Source organism: Nelusetta ayraudi, unplaced genomic scaffold (assembly GCF_046127955.1).
Source record: "Nelusetta ayraudi isolate G7.1 ecotype Tasmania unplaced genomic scaffold, CSIRO-AGI_Nayr_v1 ptg000052l, whole genome shotgun sequence".
NCBI classification, from domain to species: Eukaryota; Metazoa; Chordata; class Actinopteri; order Tetraodontiformes; family Monacanthidae; genus Nelusetta; species Nelusetta ayraudi.
Window position 1 is genome coordinate 5,303,457 of NW_027466102.1, and position 21,977 is coordinate 5,325,433.

A 21,977-nucleotide genomic window follows, 5' to 3' on the forward strand; every position below is an offset into this window, starting at 1 on the left:
CCCTGCCACCTCCATTTTTTTACGTTGTCACGAGGTGGTTTTCCAGACAAATTGATATCGAGGTATATCTGACAGCAAACAACATTGAAATGCAGATTCATCGCAAAACGTTTTGTACCGCCATCCTCCTCAAAGTGGGGCTTCACACCATGTAATGGTCAGTTTCTCTGACAAGTGTCTGGCTTGTTAACCGTCTTGCTCAACAATGACTGGCCGATATGGTCCTAGTTCTGGCCAGCAACCACCTGCTTCGAGTGGTGTCTTATCTTCCCAAATTGAATTTTTCTTCGTAGCTATTTGAACCTGTGAGGGGTGCGCTGCCACTTCTGTATAATCTGTTGTCTCCTGGTTTTTTTTTTCCATTAGTTAGTGTGGTAAGCTTATCGGGTTTGGTTTGGTTTGATTTGTCTCGTGGGTCAGTTTGTGCAGAAGTGTATTGCTGCCATAAGTGTATTGCTGCCTAAATACATTTTTACGTCATTTCATGATAACGAATCAAAACTAACTGTCGACTCCTGTAGTGAGAGGCTCCTTTTTCAGGATTTTGTGGCAGCAGTCCAGTTTTGTCGACCATCAAAGACCGTCCAACCAATTTCAGGAAATTCATTAAACACACCGACTTCCAATGAACCCTGTAATCTAACCTTCCAAAGCAGCTGGAATGTTGGACTGATTCATCTTAAAACGCTCCCATCTGAATTGCATTCAGCCCGTTGGAATGTCACCGGCGTTAATCAGCGTGCTTTGGACACAAAGGGATGATTGCTATGACCAAGGTTTAGATGTGACAAAAACAGGAAGCTACTGCAAGCTTGGAAACAATGGTGGCTGTGGAAGTGGACAAGATTTCCTCATTAAAAGAGGAGCAGAAAACAACACTAAAAGGCTTTTCCCTTTGGCGAGAGCTGGCAAACACACGCGGCAAGGCAGCGTTGCACCGATGGGCACCAACATCCACCAACCAAGATGCATCAACTGGAAGCATTTGGCTGCCGCCACATTTGACATTTTTGTCGACCTTAACAGACAATTTCTGTAAAAAATCAGCAAGGTTTTAGCGACAGGCTTCCTAATGTGATTGCAACGTATTTGTGCATTACATTATCCTGTCTATTTCAAAATGCTTACAGGGATAATGGTTAAGTATTTACAGATAACAGTTAAGATCAACTATTTGCACTGATGGTATTAATAATCCCATTTCAGATGCCTGGAAAAGTATAAATTGTGACGCCCTGATCATAAGAAAAGCAACGGGAAACAGTTGCACTTTCCAGGTCCAGGATGTAAAAAAAAATTTGGGGAGTCTCATCTTTAAGGAAGCCCGGCTGACAGCTTATGTCATACAGTATTTTGGGCACTGTCAGGAGGGCTTCCTTAGTGTGTAAAATTTGGCTTGATTTATGATTCTATTTAGGATTCACCTTAATATGCTCCCCATGAATACATTTGAAAAAAAGTGTATACTCACAGTACAATAAAGTCATTTGGTTTTTCTACCCTTAGAATTGTTCTCATATATCGTTAGCCTATTAGCATAATTACCCATGTCATTTTTTGGCCAAATTGTGAAATCTGAAAAAAAAACAAAAAAACAAATACTAATGTGTGTGCTAAAAAAAATGTGTTTTTTCTTGTTTTCCAAAAAGTTTAGATATGACTTAGGCGACTGTGCTATTAGGCTAACGATATATAAGAACATACATACAGTCTTGCGTCGAGTTAGCTGCCATCTCCGCAGAAGAAATACAAGTCATATTTTACTCACTGGACCTTTAGAGTTTTATCATTTGAGAAATGCCAGCAATCAGGTGTTGAACATGCAGCGGGTCAAGTCAAGGCTTTAAGCCTGCGATGACATAATTGCACCAGAAAAGGAAAGACGAGTTATTCCGTAGGGCGCCATGGTGGCGCAGTGGTTAGCGCTGCCGCCTCACAGCAAGAAGGTCGTGGGTTCGATTCCGGGGCCCGGGACCTTTCTGTGTGGAGTTTGCATGTTCTCCCCGTGTCTGCGTGGGTTCTCTCCGGCTTCCTCCCACAGTCCAAAAACATGCACGTGAGGTCAACTGAACATTCTAAATTGTCCATAGGTATGCATGTGAGTGTGAATGGTTGTTTGTCTCTATGGGGCCCTGCGATGAACTGGCGACTTGTCCAGGGTGTCACCCTGCCTTCGCCCTAAGACAGCCGGGATAGGCTCAAGCAGACCCCCGTGACTCTGAATAGGAATAAACGGGTATAGAAGATGAATGAATGAATGAATGAATGAGTTATTCCGTTTCAAATGAGATGAATTCCAGTGCCGGGTTCTGAATTTGCTCAATCTGCTTGTGTTGCACTCTGACTATTATGTCCTAAAAATGGTGAACACAGCTGTTACAAGATGACTTCAAACTAAACTTGTTTTTTTTTTTTTTACAAGGATAAAGCAATCATGTGTTACGTTTGTTAGATACGCTAATGTATTTTCCATGTGGTGGGGGCCAAATGATGATGAGTGGTTCATTTCAACCACTAGGATGGCCTCGACCTGGGTTGGACTGTCAGAGACTCAGCATCAAGTGGTGCGAACCAAATACTAGAGGCACGATAAAGATTTGTCAAAACCGCTTTAATAAATAACTGGGAAGATTATTGAGAACAGTGAAACATCCACTCCAATAATGGAATTCTTTTAGCCACTTTGTATAAAATTAGCGCTTTTTCCAACCCTTGTAGAGCAAAATGTATACAATATGCATATTCAGCTTGTAACACCAGCGGTGATGCATCTTTTTTTTTTTATTCTTTTATTTTGCTGTCCCATTTACAGAAGATACGGTGGCATTTTCGAGACGCGAACATGATATGAAAAAGAACAAAAGAACAAAACAAAGGTCGTTGTGAACCAAGTAGGAAAATTAAAACACATCTGTGTGGTAACAAAAAAAAACAAAAAAAAAAATATAGCTGCATCTGCAAATATTGCTCCCTTCATTAAAGCCTTTCAACCAAACGTGAAGCTAAAGCGAGAGTTCCACTTCTGACCTAAAGACAACCACATCACTCTAGTAGAGCCGTGCTGGACCGCTGCTCTAGTTTTGTTCTTTTTATTTTTTTTTTGTTCTTTTTTTTTTTTTTTATTCCCCCTCCCCGCCCAATCCTCCAACGAGTGTTTGATGTCACAAATCTCCATGATAGCAAAGTGAGACGAGGAGAGCACTTTACCCCGGCGAATAAAACATGCCACTGTACACCACACAATATGTGAAGGAGTTACTTTCCTTAATAGAGAAAACAAAGCGACAAAGTAAAAAGTTGACCACAGAATACACAAACGATGCGTTACTCATTACATTAAGGCACCTGCAACAAAAGGGGTTTGTGACGGGTTTAGAAATGGTTTGGAGAATTTTAAGGCTATACATTAGCAGCTACGCAACACTCCCTGCAAAAAAAACAAAAAAAACAAACAAAAAAAAACATATACATATCTTGTTTTAACAAAATCTGGATTTAACTCAAACTGTCATTCGATTAAATAGGTTAACTGGGAGAAAAAAAAAACATTATTTTCCTTTAGTATTACTTACGGATTGAAAAAAAAAAATAAAATTTTGTTATTAAATAATGACAAAATCATTTGCACGACGGTGCAGCGAGTTCAGGAAAACAAAGTAAGTGCACTGGAAAGAAACTGGATTTGGACTGCATCTACAGGGCGTAAAAAAAAAACTAAAACTTATGAGCTCATTTGTTGGACCACCAGCCTGGACAAATCCTCACAAACAAAAGACGTATTCTCCTTGCAAACCATGTATAAACCCTTCAGAAATTCCTTCATCGGTGTCACCTCATTGTAAAGATTCTCGACTGTGGGACTCTGGACAGAAGTGTGATAAAACGCGCCTAATTTGACTGGCATAAATAAAAGGAATGGCATTGTAAAAAAAAAATAAAAATAATATTACTCATAATAATAATAATAATAATAATAATAATAGTAATAATAATAAAAGTGTGACTTGTCTTTAAGTTACTTATTTCAAATATACACAGCGACTCCTTTAGTATTTACACATATGTACAGAGTATTCATTTCTGTTCTGATCAAATACCTTGGATGGTGTTGCTGTGAAATTCAAATATACACTAAGATCCCTTTGAGATTTCAGAACAAGGAGGTCAAAGTGGGCAGCGCGACTTGGAGCCCCCGGCGCGGCTCTGCGAAAGGCACTTGCTACCAACTCAAATACTGCGAGAAAACAAACAAACAAACAAACAAACCAACAACAACGGAGAGAAGGGAAAACGAAACGAAAACCGACCGAGAACAACAACTTTGAACGGAGCTTTCAGCCAAGACAAACTGGCAAACAGGAGAAAACAAACACAATGCAAGGCCACGTATTAGGCACTGGGGTTTCCGCCCCGCTCCTCCCCTCCAGGCCGAGTGTTTTTGGTAAGGCTGGCCCGTGATGGCCGCAGCTGGGCTGGTGGGCGGAGCCAGAGAGCCACCGTGGCCGCAGCAGTCCGTTCCCCCTTGGGAATCTTTCGTGCCCGCCCTCCCCAGACTCAGGAACCCACTGAAAGTCCAGCGTCATCATCGTCATCATCATCAAAAAAAAAAAAAAAAAAAAAAAAAAAAATCCTCTGTCAACAAAACTGAAAAAATGAAATAAAATAAAATAAAAAGTCTCTATGACAGGTCGTTTCCATATTGGTGATGCATGGTTTCTTTCGACGTCCCATAAGCAAACAAAAATAAAGCGGAGAGAGCCTCTTTCGCCTCCTGTTACGTGAACCGTCGCACGTCAGCTCGATTTTCTGTACACAACCAAAGGAAATTAAGCAAAACTGAAAAGGTAGAAAAAAACTAGGATGTTCACTGTGCTTTAGCCTCCTGAAACGCAACGAAAAAAACGAACGGACAAACCAAAAAAACGCCTCAGGTGACAGTGACGAAAAACTTGAAGAAAAAAAAAAAAGCAAAGACGGGCTCCTTTAAACCGCGAAGCCTCGTGAGTTCTTCCTCTCAAAAGTAGTCCGAAAAAACGAAAAAAAAAAAAACAAAAAAAAAACGAGAAAAAAAAACAAAAAAAAAACATTTTTGTCGCTGCCTCGCAGCTTCGCTCGCGTCCAAAGCTGCGAGTCCGTGGTCGTTTTGGGAAATTTCTTCTTATATACAGTGGTCTCTGAGGTCTTTGCGACCCGTCAAGGCGGCGCTGACATTTTTCCAGCGGTTGTCTTTGGGGCTGTAGTCGGCCGTCCGGTGGGGCGCTTTGAGGGGGGAGCTGGAGCTGCGCAGGGTGCAGATCACCCCCATGCCGCCGCCGCCGCCACCACCGGGCTGCCCCGCAGTCTTACAGTACTTGGGGATCTTCCCCGTCTCCCCTCCGCAACACTCCTCCTCCTCCTCCTCTTCCTCCAGCTCAAACTCTCCTTCCTCCTCCTCCTCCTCATCGTCACACGTCCGACAGGAGGGGCCCATGAGCTTTCTGCGCTCCTGCTCCGCCTCCCTGTTGCTTTCTTTCAGCTGCTGCTGCTGCTGCTGGGTCGCCGCCGGCGCGGCCTGGCCCACGACGAGGCGCAGCGGCTCCCACTGGTTGTTGACGTTATCGCGGGACGGCGAGCGCGCGCCCCTCTCGCGCTCTTTTCTCCGCTTGCGCGTCCACCACGCGCACACTGCCACGCAGGTGAGGGCGAGCAGGCAGACGAGGGCGCAGAGCAGAGGCACCAGATAATCTGCAAGGAGGGGGGGGGGAGAAAAAGGGCGGGGGGTCGGTGAGAAACCAGAGCGGGCGGAACCCCACGGGGCCGAGGGCGCAGCCTTGCGGGACGCCCTTTTTTGTTAGCGCCACTCACCCACTGAGGGAGGCGTGAGCTGCGTCTCCACTTTGACCTCGATGACGGCCAGCATGACGCTGCTGTTGTGCCTCTTGGACAGGGAGCCCACAATGGCACTCGCCGCTTCCTGAATCAGGCGGTGGTCGGGTAAGTCTTCCGGGTGAAAAGACTGAAAGCCAACAACAAAAAGAAGAAGGGAGACGAATAATCAGGAATTCAGGAATTCTCGAATTAGGAGGTGCGAACAAGCAGAGGTGGCAAATATATTCTGTAGTGAAAGTATGGATATTTGTGTGAAAAAAAAATAATGTGATAAAAGTACTAATTCGACTCCTTTACTTTAGCAGAAGAAAAATGTACAGGTTCTGAAATGTACTTAAGTAAAAAGTAAACAATAACATGGGTTCCCTTTAAAATATTGTCCACCTTTGTTTGGAAGTACACAACAGCAGAGTTCAAGTAGCTCCACTTCAAGCAACAACTATCATAAATAATAACTGAAATACTTAATAATAATACTTAATAATTTGTATTTTTTAAACACAAAAAGTAACAAACGTGTTTTTTCCAGTGTAAGGTCTCGTAGATTGTACAGATATTTGTGTACAAATGTAGGAAGTAAAAGTAAAAAGTCAGCAGAAAACGAAATACTCAAGTAAATTACAGATATCTGAAAAATCTACTCAAGTACAGTGACAAATATTTGTACTTTGTTACTTCCCACCTCTGCGTACAAGTCACGACAAGACAGATAAACTGGGAAATGGGAAAGACAGTTTCCACATTTGCTTCCTGTCGAGGAGATTGAAACACTCAAGTCGTCATGCACTTGCATTTTAGCAAGAACGAATATATTTACTAAAGGTTTTCCATTTTTTGTGGAGATGAAGCGTACAATTTTTTTGTTGTCTTTCTTTTTGAACAAAGACATAGTACACATCATAGTTTAGGTATTATATGAGCAGTAGTGGTCAACACTGCTGCGCCACTGTCGTCTTATTACCAACTCTACTGCATTGAAAACATGTACCTCACTGTCCTGATAGCCCAGTTAATGCTTTGGATTAACTCGCATTAACTCGTTTGTCCGTCATTTGATTGCCTTCCCATCGTTGGTCAACAACAGAGCGGTGAGAGACAGGGTTACTCCATGTCGTTCCATGCAAATGAGTTTGTTTCCGTGCAACATGACATTTTTGCATTAAGCCAAAAGGGAAAAAAATTAATTCTTATCGCTGCATTCTTTGTGAAAGGACTCATGATGAAACCAAAAATACGCCGCGTCAGTGGAACCAGTTGTCTCGCCTCGGTTCGTGGACCTTCAAACTTACAATTGCCACATCCACAGCGTCCGGGTTGGAGTGGGAGAGGTCGCAGAGCAGGAGGAGCGCGTGGTCCTTGGCCAGGCCGCGCGTGTCGTTGAGATACCTCAGCTCAAAACAGATGTTCTCCACCGTGGTTCCCTGCACAGGGGGGAGAAACACGATTGAAAGAACCCCGGGAGCAGTGCAGGAAGCAGCTTTGGACCCTTAGCCAATCGGAAGGCTGGATGGTAAAACCACGAGATGAAGATTCTAGTTGATAGTGAGAACTTGAAGGGATGCCATTACTGATGTTATTGTATTGTATGTCATTCTATTGGAAGACTCTGAACTACGATGCTGTACACCGATTGGGACTGCTGAGTTTCCTGTGTGTTGCACATCAAATTTACCTGTCGGGTACAAATAGAGAAACCTTGAATATTTGGCTTGATTCAAAAATCAAAAAGTTTGCCCTGGTCTTGCTTCTAGTCTCGCCGTCATCTGGCACCACCGTATTTTATTTTTAAGGAAGCTCACCTGACAGTGCCCCATACAAGGAAATTACGCTGTCAGGTGAGCTTCTTTAGAAATTTCCCACCCTGGACTTTGGAGGTGAAGACGAAGCCTCACCGGTGGCACTTTGTCCCTGTTGAAGACGAGCGTCACGCGGCCGCAGCTGTTGTCCAGGTGGCCGCTGTTGGGCTGGCACTTGGTGGCGGTGGTTTGCCGAGGCGAGGGTCCGGCCATGGCGCACACCCCCGAGTCGTCGCAGGGCGGGGAGAAACACGGCAGGTAGTTGTGCTCCAGGCACGCCTTGCCGGCCGGGCAGGACTGCCACCTCTGGTCCCGTCCCGGTGGGCGGAGCCGGCAGGGACGACGGCCGCACACCACCTGGAAGCGGAGGAGCATCCAACCCGTCTTAAACGCATTTCGCGCCGCGAAAAGTCACTTTTTCCAAGATTCCCGGAAGCAAAACGGGGGAAGCGAGCGGTCGCAAGGCCACCGAAATATTTGCCGTTTCTAAATTTCGGCCCGGGCCGGAGCTCCGCCACGCGGCCGCGCTTGAAAGTGAGGAGCCGCAGGAATGCGGCGGCACTACTTTTAGACGGCTTGTTTTACCTTTGTGCACTCCACTTTGCCGTCGGTGCAGCGGCAGCTGTTGCACTCCTCTTCCCAGCGGCTGCCGTGGGGAAACTGAAGCCCGGAATAGTGGCAAGTCTTTCCGACGCCGACGACTAAAAACAGACAAAAGGGAGCAGCTCAGCTTCAGACGTGCCGCGGAAATGCCACCGTCAAAAGCGGTCTTATCTCCGGTGACTACCGATATACAAAATCAAAGGCGACAATTACACTCTTGGCATCGCGCCCCCGTTCGGCCGGTCGGACAGACGCAGCGGAAACCGTTGATCTCGTCCACGCAGGTGGCGCCGTAGGCACAGGGTGACGACTGGCACTCGTTGATGTCTGTGGGGAGGAAAAATAAAAAGTCTCGGAGGTCAATGGAACACCAGACGCTGCTTTATCGTGCAGGTAACATGTGACTTCTGACGACGAACGTTATCTTCAAGGTCCCGTTGTCATTTTGCCTGTTAAAAGAACTCTTGACTTGCAGCAAAACCTCCGAGAAATGACAAGTCGAAATAAAAAATAAACCCACACAGCTCTGGAAATCAGCCCTTTGCTGACATCACAAAGGGCATTGGTAGCCCTCCAAAGTGAGCAACACCGACACGAGTCAGATGTTGCTTCAAAAACCCTGACAAACGCGTGGAAGGTCCAACAATGCCTCACTTCTCCTTCTCACTTCTTTCATTTCAGAAGCCAAAACCGAGCGTTTCTGAGAGAGGCTGTAAACAGAGGGCTAAACGCCTTGTCTTCTCAACAGAACATTTTTGGATAGACGCTAGCTTAGCTGATTAATGACAATATGAGACCTTCAAGGGTGCTTGATATTATTAGCTGCAATATACATCCATTCAAGCTGAATGGCAGCGAGTGGGATCTCCGCAGGCGTCGAGCACCTTGAATGGTCTCAGTTCTAAACATGAAGAAGAAGCCTATGGCTCTGCGAAGGCTAAATCCAATGAGATTATTGCTCACAGATGCCTCACAAACACTTTCCTAAATGTGTTTTTACAAAGCATAACTAAACATAATTGATTCTAGCATGTCCCTTTGCCGCAATTCCAACTCGGATGATAGGTTGCATCAAGCTTGCAGCCACTAGAATGAGAACCCACGAGCTTTGTTCATGTGACAAATAAACTCAATAATAAAATAAGTAAAAACATGACGAAATGATTGCTTAAAGTTCCTTTGCTCATTAGGAATAGTTTATCGCAGAGGCATGTTAAGAGCGAAAGAAAAACAACATCAGTCTCACTTGAAAAACAGCCTCTCACTGGAGGATGAAAAAAAAAAAACACAAATCAAAGTTAAATAAAGCGAAATAGTTTGATTTATTACATTTAAGCGGAAACAATTTAATTGCTTCTTTCTTTCCCGTTTGCTACTGAAAAAAATCCTAATGGGCGACACGCCACTCGTAAACCCAGAACACCAGGACCACGGACCCTTTTGTCATCCTGATCCCACATCAACACAGTTCGGACGAGAATTCCCTAAAAAAAATAGTAGGGCCCGACACGGGAAAGGCGAACGCTATCCGGCCAAAACAAAGGAGGGGAGGCGGGGGAGAATTTCTGGGTCACTGGGCGATCGGCCTCCCCTGTGTGTGCCCTGTGCGGCTGCCAGAGTGTGGAGGAGGGATGACCTCTGACCCCCGAGGGGCTGAAGGACGGAGAGAAAAAAGGGGAGAGGGCGGAGCTGCGGTTTCCCATGTAGGTGTCAATGAGCGGCCAAGCCTCTCGCTCCTTGTCCATCGCTTCCCGCTATTGTGTTGACGCCTGTTGTTGTTGTCGTCGTCGTCGGACCGCACTGGTGCTGCAAGCCCCAGGCAGTCGCGTGTTTGTGTCGGAACCCCGTACGAGAAGAGGCGCTTTCACGCTGTCGCAGTTTGGGTTCGGATCAGAAGTTTGTTTTGATGTCTGCAGATTGTTGCCGCTTCCCAATTTGGAATCAATAAAGTAGGTCTGTTCTGTTCTATTGAAAATTTGGTCCAATGGGCAAATAAATTAGTCTGGCCCTGCTGAACGTAGGTCTCGGTTCACTTGCAAAAGTGAATTTAGACATGCACATGCACACCTATATAGACACATATATGTATATATATATAAATATTAAGGGATTAACGCACAACGGTGCTTTTTGAACCTTTGGCCGCTCCGTAGATTGTGGAAACAGGAAATGAATTGACTCAGCACACAGTCACACGCTTGCAGCCAGCTTGTAAACACAACAAAAAAAGAAAAAGACACTGAGCGTAGACTAACATGGTTAAGGCGTCAATTGTAAATGGAAAGTTCCACTTCAAAACCCTGCCAGTGATATGCATTTACTGTAACGAGCTCTTCCATTCGGCGCCCATGTTAATCAATGTAGTCGTTCACACCAGACGCGAACAGGCGCGCGGCTCCCCTCGCGGATCGCGCCATGCATTTAACGTCAGTTCACAGGACGTGGAAGCGAAGCGCCGCCGAGCGCTTCCATTCGGCGCCCACGTTAATCAATGTGGTGGTTCACACTAGACAAGCCGGCGGTTCGCGCCATGCAGTTGTCGTTTCGGCGTCTGCTCTATTTTGTGCGCGAGCGATCCTCGTCAATAGTAGAGGAAGTCGCTACAAAAAAAACAAAAAAAAACAACAACAAGAAGAAGATCTGGTGAATTTTCAAAATAAACTAATTTCAAAATAAAAACCGAATGACAAATTCGATCATATTTGTATGTTATATTTGTCAGTACATTGTATCAGAGTGCGAGAGAGATTAAACAAATACACACACACACAACTGAATGACACAAACCTGTGCATCTTTTGTTTTGTTAGTAGTACTTGTCATTGCTCCAACACGAATAAACATGCTGCATTTGCAGAAAGCAAGTATTTGCCTACTCCCATGTTGATATGATTATTTAAAAAAAAGGGAAAAATATCAGTTTACGGTAGATTTAGAGCAGATAAAAAAATATGCGATTAATTTGCGATTAATCGTGAGTTAACTATGGAAAACCATGCGATTAATCGGATTAATTTTTTTAATCAACTGACAGCTCTAATAAATATGGATATATAAAAACATATATACATATATATACACATATATATGTATATATATGTGTATATATATGTGTATATATATATATATATATATATATATATATATATATATATATATATATATATATATATATATATATGTGTGTGTGTATATATGTATATATATGTGTGTGTATATATGTATATATGTGTGTGTATATATGTATATATATATATATATATACACAGACATACACGTGTATATGTATGTATATATACACATACATATATGTATATATATGCACATACTGTACATGCGCACACACGTACATACATATACATACATACACACACACGTACATATACATACATTCACATTGTAACTGTGTGACTTCCTATCCCCGGTGGTACGATTGGGATTCATTCTATTCTGCTGTTACAAAAAAAAACAAGCAGTGGGTGTCGCGGCCACGGCACTCACTGATTCTGCAGTCAGGTCCGGCGAAGCCAGGTGCGCACTCGCAGCGAAACCAGTTGACCCCGTCCACGCAGATCCCGCCGTTGTAACTGGGAGAGGACAGGGGTGAAGAAAAAACAAACAATTATAAAAATAAGACAAGGCCTGCATGGCAGAGGCGTCCCTCCCACCTGCAACAAAGCACACGGTGCTTAGTGTGTGTGTGTGTGGCGGTGGGGGTCACAGGGGCTCGATTCAACTCATCAATACAAGCCTTCACCTTTCAGATGCTAATTGCCGTGTCCAGTCCTTCCCTCTCCTCACCGTGCCTCTTCTTCAGTCCCTGCCCCCTAAGGCCCTTTTCCTCCCCGCCTGCCCAGGTTGCATACAAAGAATGGACCCCCTCCCACGCCACTCCCCAACCCCTCCCTCATGCCATTCAACATCCAAACCCCCTTCCCCTTAAGAAATTCCCCCTTTGAGGCTTGATTTAAGGGCAACTTCCACCGCTTTTTTTTCTTCTTTAAGAGGCCCATCACCCCCTCCAGCCTCCAAGTTCTGTGTGAAGTGTGAGGATCAGGGAGGCGGGAGGAGGACGGCAAGGTTTGAACTCGCCACGCAAAGCGTGTGGGGTGTGTGGGGGTGTAGAAATGCCAACATACCAGGGGTGAGGGTTGCAGTCGTTGACGTCTGTTGGAGAGAAAAACAAGACCAGAGATGTTTTGGTGTTCAGTTGGTAATGAGCCACACTTGTCATTGTTTGGCATCATTGTCATAAATACACATGTATTGTTTAGGCTGAGGAAGAAGCACTTCCGAGTTATGAGTATCAGTATATATATATATATATATTCATACGTACATATATATGCTGTATGTATGTATGTATGTATGTCACAAGTTGAAAATCAAGCAGTTCAAATATTCTAATTTCTTTGTTAGCTCAATGTATTTACTTGCTTGTCACACTTAAACAGAGGTCATCCTCTCCTCCTCAAACCGTTTGGAAATCAGAGAAAGGTCGCTGCCGTGAGGTTGCTTATTGATAAACTGCAGAACTAATGATTTTTCAGTTAACAAGTCACGAGTTAAGAGTCACCACTGGACCCTACTGTAGCACTGCAACACACATTCACTGGCCATTAGAAGTTACACTGAATAAGCGGGTGAACTGACTCTGTCCGCAGGTGGGGCCCTCCCAGCCCTCTTTGCAGATGCAGGTGAAGGTGTCTCCTCCCCCCACGCAGGTCCCGCCATTGGAACAAGGATTGGAGGCACAGGTGCTGTTCTTGGCTTTAGGATGGAGAAGAAGGATGGAGATGGAGCAGCATCGCAGAATTAGTTATTTTAAATGAAACTCGAGTTTTAGCTTCCTGGTTAAAACTGAAATAACCACTTTGTTTGACCATTCGAATATTTGCAATGGGACAAAAGTGAGGTTGGGCTCCGGAAGCCGAATGTGAAAATATTTGTCATTTCTGAGCTCATTTGTTGGTGATTTTATGTTGGTATATTTTCGTATAACATCATTATTATAAATCTTTATCTACAGTGAAATCAGAACAAAACCAAACAAACAAATGATAAATAATGATAAATAAAAGGTTGACAAGTAAACAAAAGAAATATAAAAGAACAAGAAAACCAGTCTCAAGCCCGTTCTTCTCTGTTTTTTGTCTACATGAATCGAACAGCCAACAAAATAGATGACCATGAATATCTACATACTTCATTGTGTTAGCACCAGCTGAAGTAAAAACCAAGGCCTCACCCGTGTTGCAGGTGTTTCCTCCCCACCCTGGTGGGCAGGCACAGCGGAAGGCGTCGCCGTGGTCGTAGCAGGTGCCTCCGTTACTGCAGGTGTTGGCGTCACACTGGCTCTCGCCTAGCGGGGGCCAGAGGTAGCAAAAGTATTCACTTTCAGTACTAGAGTAAAAGTAAGGATACTCGTGTAAAAGGAATAGTCTAAAATACAAAACATTCATTGATCATTTTAGCAAAAATGAAAAAGTTGTGACAGAATAATCAGAACTGAACTGAACAGAGTGATCCCAAAGCCGAAATAGTCAGAATCATCTATTTAAACATATAAATGTAATTTGATCCGCTTTTCTGTTGAAAAGCAGTTCAAATATTTCCACTTCAAGCAACAACACCACATTACTTTTGACAGAATTTGTATCTTTTAAACGCAAAAGTGACAGGCATGTTTTTCAATGACAGAATTTCAACGTACAGACATCTGCATCAAATGCAGGGAGCAAAAGTAAAACCTCAGAAAAATAAATACTCAAGTAAAGTGCCTGGAAAATCTACTCAAGTACGGTAACAAAGTATTTGTACTTTGTTTCCTCTCATGTCTGTCAAACGGGAAAAAACATTCTGCTATTATATGGAGGTCCTGAAATGACGCCGACGTCGCCCCCTGGTTCCCCGAGAGCTACTGCAAGCGCAGTGTTGGGAACATTACTCTATGAATGTAACGGGTTACAATTACAAGTTACTCAATTCAAATTCCAGTTACTTTATCAAAGTAATGTAACTAATTAGATTTGATTAGATTTTGATTACTTTCCAAAATTTTGATGTACATTCTCAACCGTTTCGACAAGTTTAGTGCTAAGCTAATGGCTGCCACAACTCACGGGAGTGGCAGGTCTTGCCCTTCCAGTTGTCGGCGCACTCGCAGTAGAAGTCGTTGACCAGGTCGATGCAGCGGCCGCCGTTCTTGCAGGGGTTGTGTTCGCACTCGTCCACGTCTGAGGGAGGAGGGCAGGTTAAAGACAGAAGCCCGGTTCAGGAGCGAGGGCCGGTGAGGAGGCGGCTCTGCTGGGTTCTGAGGACGAGGAGCAGGAACTCACTGATGTGGCACAGTCGGCCCTCCCAGCCGTCGGGACAGATGCACTGGTAGGAGTTGAGTCCGTCGATGCAGGTCCCTCCGTTGCCGCAGGGGTCGCTGGCGCAGTCATTGATGTCTTTAGTGGGGACAAAGTGGGGATCAATGCAGAGTTTGAGTGACTGAGTAAATGAGACGTGCACAAAGTCACAACGTGCTTGTCTGGGGGAACTGGAGAAATGATGCGTTGGTGGACAACTTTATTATTTGTTATATATCACATTATGAATCACTGAATGCTTTCTTTGAGTCCAGTCACCCACAACCCACACTGCCAGGTCAGGGCTGGATGTCTCAGGGAGAGATAATAACCCGTTGACTCATTCAGGGCAAGTACACCAACTTAGTTTGGGTATTTCTTTTCTTGTTGACTATAACAAGAAAAAAATATACATATACACATATATATTAACTCTATTGCTTGTGTATATGCAGCCATACCAAGATTTTACCAGTAGATTATCAAGATAACATTTAAGACCAACCTCCCCACCGCAAGACTTTAGATCATAAATTGCAATTTTAGATATTTCATACCATAATTAAATATTAAATATGTGGCAGTTATAGTTATCACATGAACAAAAGTATGTAAAAATAATCTTTTCTTTCAACGAGCCGAAAGATTAACTGGATTTTAAGATTGACTGGTGACCTCTGCATTGTCAGTGAAGTCTACAACTGCTATTATACCATAAAATCAGAAAAAGATTTGAAATTTGAAATTTCAAAATCCAAAAACTCCCCCCCCAAAAAACAAAAAAACTCAAAGTAGTCTAAGTAAGATTCCATTTTCCAACAACACTGTGAAAAACAAATTTCCAAAGGGTCACTAACACAAAAAAATAAAACTCTGTTTCAGCCGTTTCTATTTCATCTTAAAGACCATGACGGAAGCGACAGGCTCGATCCATGCGTACTTTCGTGACAGTAGACGCCGCTGAAGCCCGGGTCGCACGCGCAGCTGAAGTTGCCGTCCGGCAGGCTGACACAGCGCCCCCTAGGACCGCAGACGTTGGAGGAGATGTGGCGCACTTCCGCCGAGTCGTTGCTTGCCACCGCGATCGTGCAGCTGTCGATCACTGCAAGACAGAACAACAAAGCAACTTTAAGCAATCACCACTCTATAATGTGTGTGTTTGCTCAGTGCTAGTGTATTATTCCGAATAAAAAATCACCTTGGCATGGTGTGGCTTTGCAGTCCACTCGGAGCCTTTCGCACGTCTTGCCCTTGTAGCCTTCGGGGCAGGCGCAGTAGAAGTCGTGTTCCATGCCGTGGCACGTGGCCCCGTTCTCGCAGGGGTTCGGCTCGCAAGTGTCCGAGGGCGACCAGCTGGAGATCTGAGATTGCAGGGAGGAGAGAGGATTTAGAGGAGTGGCGATAATTACAGATCAAATGGATCAGTTTGAGTAGGTTGGAGCCAGTTTAAAAAAAATAAATAAAAAAAAATAAATCCCCTGTGGAACATTTCAGCATCTTCTCACCGCTTCCTGCTTTTCTGTGTGTCGGCTTTGCGGTTCAGTTACAGTTCAGTTGGAAGCTGAAGCTTGTGCGAAACAACGCGAAACACCAACAATAACAACACATACCAAAGTTAAAAGGCGTCAGTACTAAGGAGTCAGCCAAAATAATGTGTACACACACGAGGAAAAGAAAAACCTGCATAAATTCATTTCATCGCAAGATTAACACAAGTTCCCTTTGGCCTCTAGAATTACAGGTAGGGAGAACCTAGAACCTGAGAACCTAAATTTCACAATGGAAAATGTCCAAGGAACACAATATTTAACCCTTAAATAATGTTGAGGATCCAATGTGACCAATTTTTTACATAACAGAACACAAAAACACCCGAAACACTTATCCTCTGACTAAGCTGACTTCTAATGGGTCACATTTCAGTTGTTTAAAAGTAACTTGTTCTCGGTATACAGGTATACACCACGCCATTTAACAAAAAACCCAGTGTAATTTAAATTTTTTTTTTATTGTGACTGATGTCATTTAGTCGATTAAATTCTTAATCGACAATTAATCAATTATCGATTAATTGTAAACATCCCTAATTCCAAGCATTGGAATTGGAATTCCATTGCATTGGCCTGCAGACATTGATGTGAACTACTGCTTGGGTAACGTTGGCCAAAGAGTCCAATGGGATTGCTGCACATGTGGTTTTCAATTTCTTTCAATGTCGTACAAATTGAATATTCATGCAGGTTTTTCTTTTTCGAAAGTGTGTGTACATTATTTTAGCTGACTTTGTATCAATGGACTGAGACAGGAAGTAGCGGATGAGGAACGATGACGCCTTATGACACAGCGACGCTGGCAGGATTTTGACGTCGCAATCGTTCGCGAATCTCTGGAAGATCGCAGAAAAAACAAAAACGCTCTTGCCGACAACCGTCGACGCTCGAACCTCCAGCCCACGCAGGAGAGTGGCTTAGTCTGGGCTTCACGGAACAAGTCTGAAAGGTGGAGCGGACAAAGAAACCTTCCCACTAAGCTCATCAAGGGGAGTACTTATACAGTACCAATTTTGTCCAATACCTTTTTTCAATACCAGATGTTTTATAACCAATTTTTTGCACGGCCATCACAGCACAAAACTTTGATTTTCCATTTTGCTGGCGATTCAAAACATGATTGTCCTCCAAATCAAGTTAGATCTTCCGCTAAATCTTCGGCACAAGTGTCGCATTTTGCTTTATACTGATAATGAACAGTGTCCAAGGGCAAGTGAGGCCATCAATCCTCTCGCACGTTACCGCGACAGGCTGACGGTCCGTTAAAAAATATTCCGATTTTTGATTTATTTGAAATTTCAGAATTATTTATGTTGATGTGTTTTGTTTTGTTTTTAATTTAAATTTCCCAAACGGGATGTAGTCTTCTGATTTTGGGTGAAGTTAGTGAATTTCGGGATTTGGAACCTTTGTGCTCACTTCTCAGCTGTCACGTGGACAGTGTGGAAATCACCGTATGTAAGTACCCAATCTATGGAAAACGCAGACGGAATTTTTAATCTTCGACTGTTGCAGCACCCTGGCGTCCCCTTCAGCGGCCGTCACGGAGCTCCCGGCGTCACACGACTTCATCAACATCAGCCGCGGATCAGGAGTTTGGCATTTTCATGCGGGCCGTTCTAATTTTTGTTCACCAGCGTCTTGGCGAACTCAGTTTTTTTGGATGACCATTACAAATAAACCAGCAGTGAGATTGTTTTTTTTCTCTCGTTACTTGAGGCTCTCAAAAGCAGATCAGAGTGCCAATAAGTGAACGTTGGAAAAACACAGCGGTTGAGAATGTGATGAGGGAAAATATAATATGATAAGCCGACAAGCTTGATTTAGTCAGAACATATGGGGGCTATTAAACATACAAAACTTGCTGTGCTGTGCTGACCTGCAAATGGCCCAGTTCCACCCCTTTTGATTCGAAGATCTTCTCGGGAAACCGGGCAACAATCACAGCAATGCTGCAGTTTGACAAACATCGTGCGCGGCCAGCGAGCACGCCGTGCCCTCGCAGGCATAAAGGTGGAGCTCTGGAGGTATGCAGGCAGAGGTCCAGCGTCACCTCATCGAGCGACGCTCGTATTTATAGAGTAGAATCTAAAAGCGGACTGGCTCCTGACCAGCAATGTCCTCCATTCAGGGCCCGAGAGATGCGGCGCAGTGTCGGTTTCCTCACAACTAACCTACATTGGCTGCGGAGACCCGCTCGGAACTCTGTGCCCCAATAATGAATCCAGAGGACTGCGGTTCGCGGCGAAAAGATGCAGATTCACTGCGGCGTTCCCGCTCCTCCCACGCTGCTCCGGACTGTTGTTTGTTTGTTTGCATTCCCTGAAGTCAAAATTCCTTTCAGGCGAAAGGAATTTCGCTGGACGAGAGCCCTTCGAGATCGCGTGACGGGGAACGTCCTCCGATGCGCGCTAAACCGTGACGGCCCAGCCTCAAGATGAGACACGCACCGGCCGCTCATTAAGGTGCGCCTCACCGGCACCTGGTTCCTAATAAAGTGGCCAGTGTGTGGATCTAGTGCAAGGTTGAGCTTCTGGGATGCTTCAACAAGGACATTCCCTCTGTACAAGTGTCAAAGCGGAAGCCTTCTCTGTAAAACCTAGAGATGCGAGCGCTGTGGCTGAAATCCATTACGATGCTCACTGTGAAACTTTAGCAAGTCGCTTTCACCACGCCTCACAAGGCCAAATGCTTTCAGTTGGTGGTTGGCAGATCATTAGATATTTGCATTAACGAGCAACTGAACGTTGGACACGGTAAAGTGGCTGGTGGGTTTATGTTTGGGCATTTGACCCTTAGACTAGGTTGCACCAAAGGTCTTCATTTCCTGTTATAATGGATACCAATTACATGGGGTCACACTTGGAGAATCCACCTGCTCACCCAGAAGAGGGCAGAGCCAACTTCAGCAATACCCGAGTGAAAACAAGAACTTTGCTTTCCAAATGCATCTCTAGAGCTGTACAAAGTAATGAAGAAAAATGACCTGAGACTTCAGCAAGGTGCTTGTCAAAGCTGCGAACAATCGCACACTACAGTACAATCGAGTCATTAGTTGAGTTTACATTACCCTTAGAATTGCGCAAAACCTAAAATATCACAATAAAAAACGGGTAATGGAAACACCGAAACTTCAAAAATCCTCTCAAACATCGCAAGATGGTTTTTACGCTCTCATGAGGTTGTTTTTCCGACGTATCGATCATGGAAGCACTTTTTTCGCATTTACACGTTGCTGGACGCGACGTACGGTGGTCACGTGACCAGTTCACTTCAAGTGAAAATCGCACGTTGTGTGGAACGTCCCGCGGGACGGGATTTTACGAGAATTGCAGCTTAAGCGCTTCACACCATTCAATGGAAAACACCTGCAAATCACAAGTGTACTTTGTCGAAATTTTAGAAATATCGCTTTTATTTTGAAACGCAGCTATCGAAGCCGATACCATCCCCCCGCCCCCCCCGATAACACAATTTCGAGCATCGCGTCAAGCGTCGACCGTGAAAAAACAAAAACAAAAACCAGCTCACCTCGCACAGCTGCCCCGCAAACTCTGGCGGGCACTGACACACGAAGCCGTCCAACACCGTGTGACACTGGCCGCCGTTCCGGCAGGGTCCGCTGGCGCACTTGTTCCTCTGGATCTCGCAGTGCGTGCCGACGAAGCCCTCGGGGCACAGGCAGTGGGAGCCCCGCGGGCCCTCCTGCGGAGAGAAAACAGCCACGCGACGAGTCAGCGGGAGACTGCGGCTGCAGCGGTTGGCTAAGTCGGTGGGATTTCGATTGGCGGCATCCCAACCTTGCACGTGGCTCCGTTCTTGCACTGGCCGTGGCAGCGTTTGAGGTCTGAGGACGACAAGATTGGGTTAGTTTCAATCGTCGTCTTTTTGGACACGCATAGAGAATAATTCCGAAGCGATTCTATCCATGGTGAGGTGCAGTCTACGCAGGGGGGGGCGGGGGGGGCGTGTGTGCTCGGATTAAGGCTGGGAAAAAAAGAGAAGCGAGGGCCAAGCTAACGGTGGCTCGAACCCGGAACGCTTCATGCAAGTCGAGTCACGACGGCGGAGTGCCGCAGCTTCATCTCAGCCAAGGTGAGAGAGTGGAAAAAACAAAACAAAACAAAAAAAAACAACGGGTTACCACATGTAGGAAAAAGTCAGTGAAGCTAAAAGTGCACCGATGTTGGCGTGCCACCGGGAGTGAGAGGAGGCCGGAGGAGGAGGAGGAGGAGGAGGAGGAAGAAGAGGAGGAGGCCGTTTTTTTGGGGAAGGGATACTGACTGCGTTCACAGTTCCGTCCGGCCCATCCCCGGACACAGCTGCAGTGATATCCACCAATCAAGTTTTTGCACGCACGAGCGTTCACGCAGGGCTTTTTCGCGCACTCGTTCGCATCTGGAAAAAAGGGCAGCATGCAGAGGGAGACTGAGAGCGTCAGTCCGCTGGAACCAAGCACAGGATCGGCCTTCACAGCTTCAAACACTTGCAGGCCGGCGCGCCGCGTGCGGTTCTTGAACGCGCGGCCGGCCTGGAAAACGTTGATCAGAACCTGTCGATTTGTAATGACTGCAGTCGCTTTGTTGCTTTCGTTTGGGAGGGGGGGGGGGGGTGTTGAGCAGGAAGTGGACATTGGTTTTAGCCTGGTTCACTTTACTGGATCAATAAATGCAGTTTTGCAACATCTGTCCAAAAGCCAAATCATGTGCAACATTATTATTATTATTATTATTTTATTTTTTTGTTAGCCCTTATTCCTGATAGCGCCACATTGCACAGGTTGCCATTGAGTTGAGCCTGCACTTCATTTACGATGTGCACCACTGCACTCTGAGGGCCTTCAAATTCATCTCACTGCTTGTTGTGTATAAAGTGTAGTTTTCTTTCTACATTGTTGTATGCCCCCCCCCCCCGGGCTGCCGTCGCTGCCGCCCCGACAAAGTTGTGTGCTGTGCGCTTATGTACTCAAACTGTTACTGTGAAAACTTGCTCCTGCACTTTGTTTTTTTTTCTCATGTTTGTTGTCGTCTGGCTGTCTCGTCTAGCTCGACGTGTGTCGCTGCCTTTCTTGGCCAGGTCGCCCTTGCGAAAGAGGTCTCGACTTCAATGTCTTTTTTTAATCTGGTTCAATAAAGAGCAATTAAAAAAAAAAGAAAAAAGTTCATACCGAGTCTCAAATAATGGTGTCAAACGCTCGCAACGAAGGAAAACGCAGCCTCTCAACCACACTGGAATAATCCCGCAGCGCGCTCTCCCCCCCCCCCCTCTCTATCTCTCTCACACACGCACACCTGTCCTCTTCTCTGTGAAACCCGAACCCTCCGCGCACACCCACGCAATCTCCAGGTAAGACAGAAGGCCGGTGGCCGCCTGTAAGCCGAGACGTGAGCTCGGTAAGGCGACACCGAACTCTTAGGATCTCTTTCCGACAGAGAACTCCGCCCCTGCCCCCCCTCCTCCTCCCTTCCCCTCCCTGCTGCATGTTTACCGCTTGCAATCCATTACCCAGCTTCGCGCCGGTCACGTCCGCCCGGCTCGGGACGGAAACGACAAAAGGAGCGACAAATAAACAGCCGGATATAGACGCACGCACGCACACACGCCGCCGCAGACTCATTAAGGCACCGACGGCGGAGGGAAGAGGAAGAGCCGCTGAGCAGCCACGGCGTCCCGCATAATGACACCTCGCGCCGCGGCCTTGAGTCTGACAAAACTTTTTTTAATGCCCAGCCAGCTCTCTCTGCCTCTCTCTCTCTCTCTCTCTCTGGGCTGTTTGTTTGAATGAGGACACCGAGCAGGAGTCAGGA

General features: G+C 45.4%; 1 protein-coding gene across 2 annotated transcripts in view; it reads right to left on the reverse strand.

Moving 5' to 3' along the window:
• Positions 1 to 2,590: 2,590 nt before the first annotated feature.
• The window catches only part of jag2b (jagged canonical Notch ligand 2b), a 52,732-nt gene continuing 33,345 nt past the window's right edge, over positions 2,591 to 21,977 (reverse strand). The window contains exons 10-26 of one of the 2 annotated variants that reach the window (XM_076037519.1): positions 20,455 to 20,568; positions 19,971 to 20,017; positions 19,702 to 19,875; positions 15,819 to 15,981; positions 15,561 to 15,722; positions 14,606 to 14,719; positions 14,390 to 14,503; positions 13,516 to 13,629; positions 12,921 to 13,037; positions 12,407 to 12,434; positions 11,769 to 11,854; positions 8,481 to 8,594; positions 8,250 to 8,365; positions 7,761 to 8,021; positions 7,158 to 7,289; positions 5,845 to 5,995; positions 2,591 to 5,724 (exon numbers count right to left, since the gene is read on the reverse strand). In XM_076037519.1, coding sequence (XP_075893634.1) covers positions 5,159 to 5,724; positions 5,845 to 5,995; positions 7,158 to 7,289; positions 7,761 to 8,021; positions 8,250 to 8,365; positions 8,481 to 8,594; positions 11,769 to 11,854; positions 12,407 to 12,434; positions 12,921 to 13,037; positions 13,516 to 13,629; positions 14,390 to 14,503; positions 14,606 to 14,719; positions 15,561 to 15,722; positions 15,819 to 15,981; positions 19,702 to 19,875; positions 19,971 to 20,017; positions 20,455 to 20,568 — 2,573 coding nt within the window. In that variant the 3' untranslated portion in view covers positions 2,591 to 5,158. The remainder of the gene's footprint in view (positions 5,725 to 5,844; positions 5,996 to 7,157; positions 7,290 to 7,760; positions 8,022 to 8,249; positions 8,366 to 8,480; positions 8,595 to 11,768; positions 11,855 to 12,406; positions 12,435 to 12,920; positions 13,038 to 13,515; positions 13,630 to 14,389; positions 14,504 to 14,605; positions 14,720 to 15,560; positions 15,723 to 15,818; positions 15,982 to 19,701; positions 19,876 to 19,970; positions 20,018 to 20,454; positions 20,569 to 21,977) is intronic. The other variant, XM_076037520.1, reaches the window with a different exon arrangement.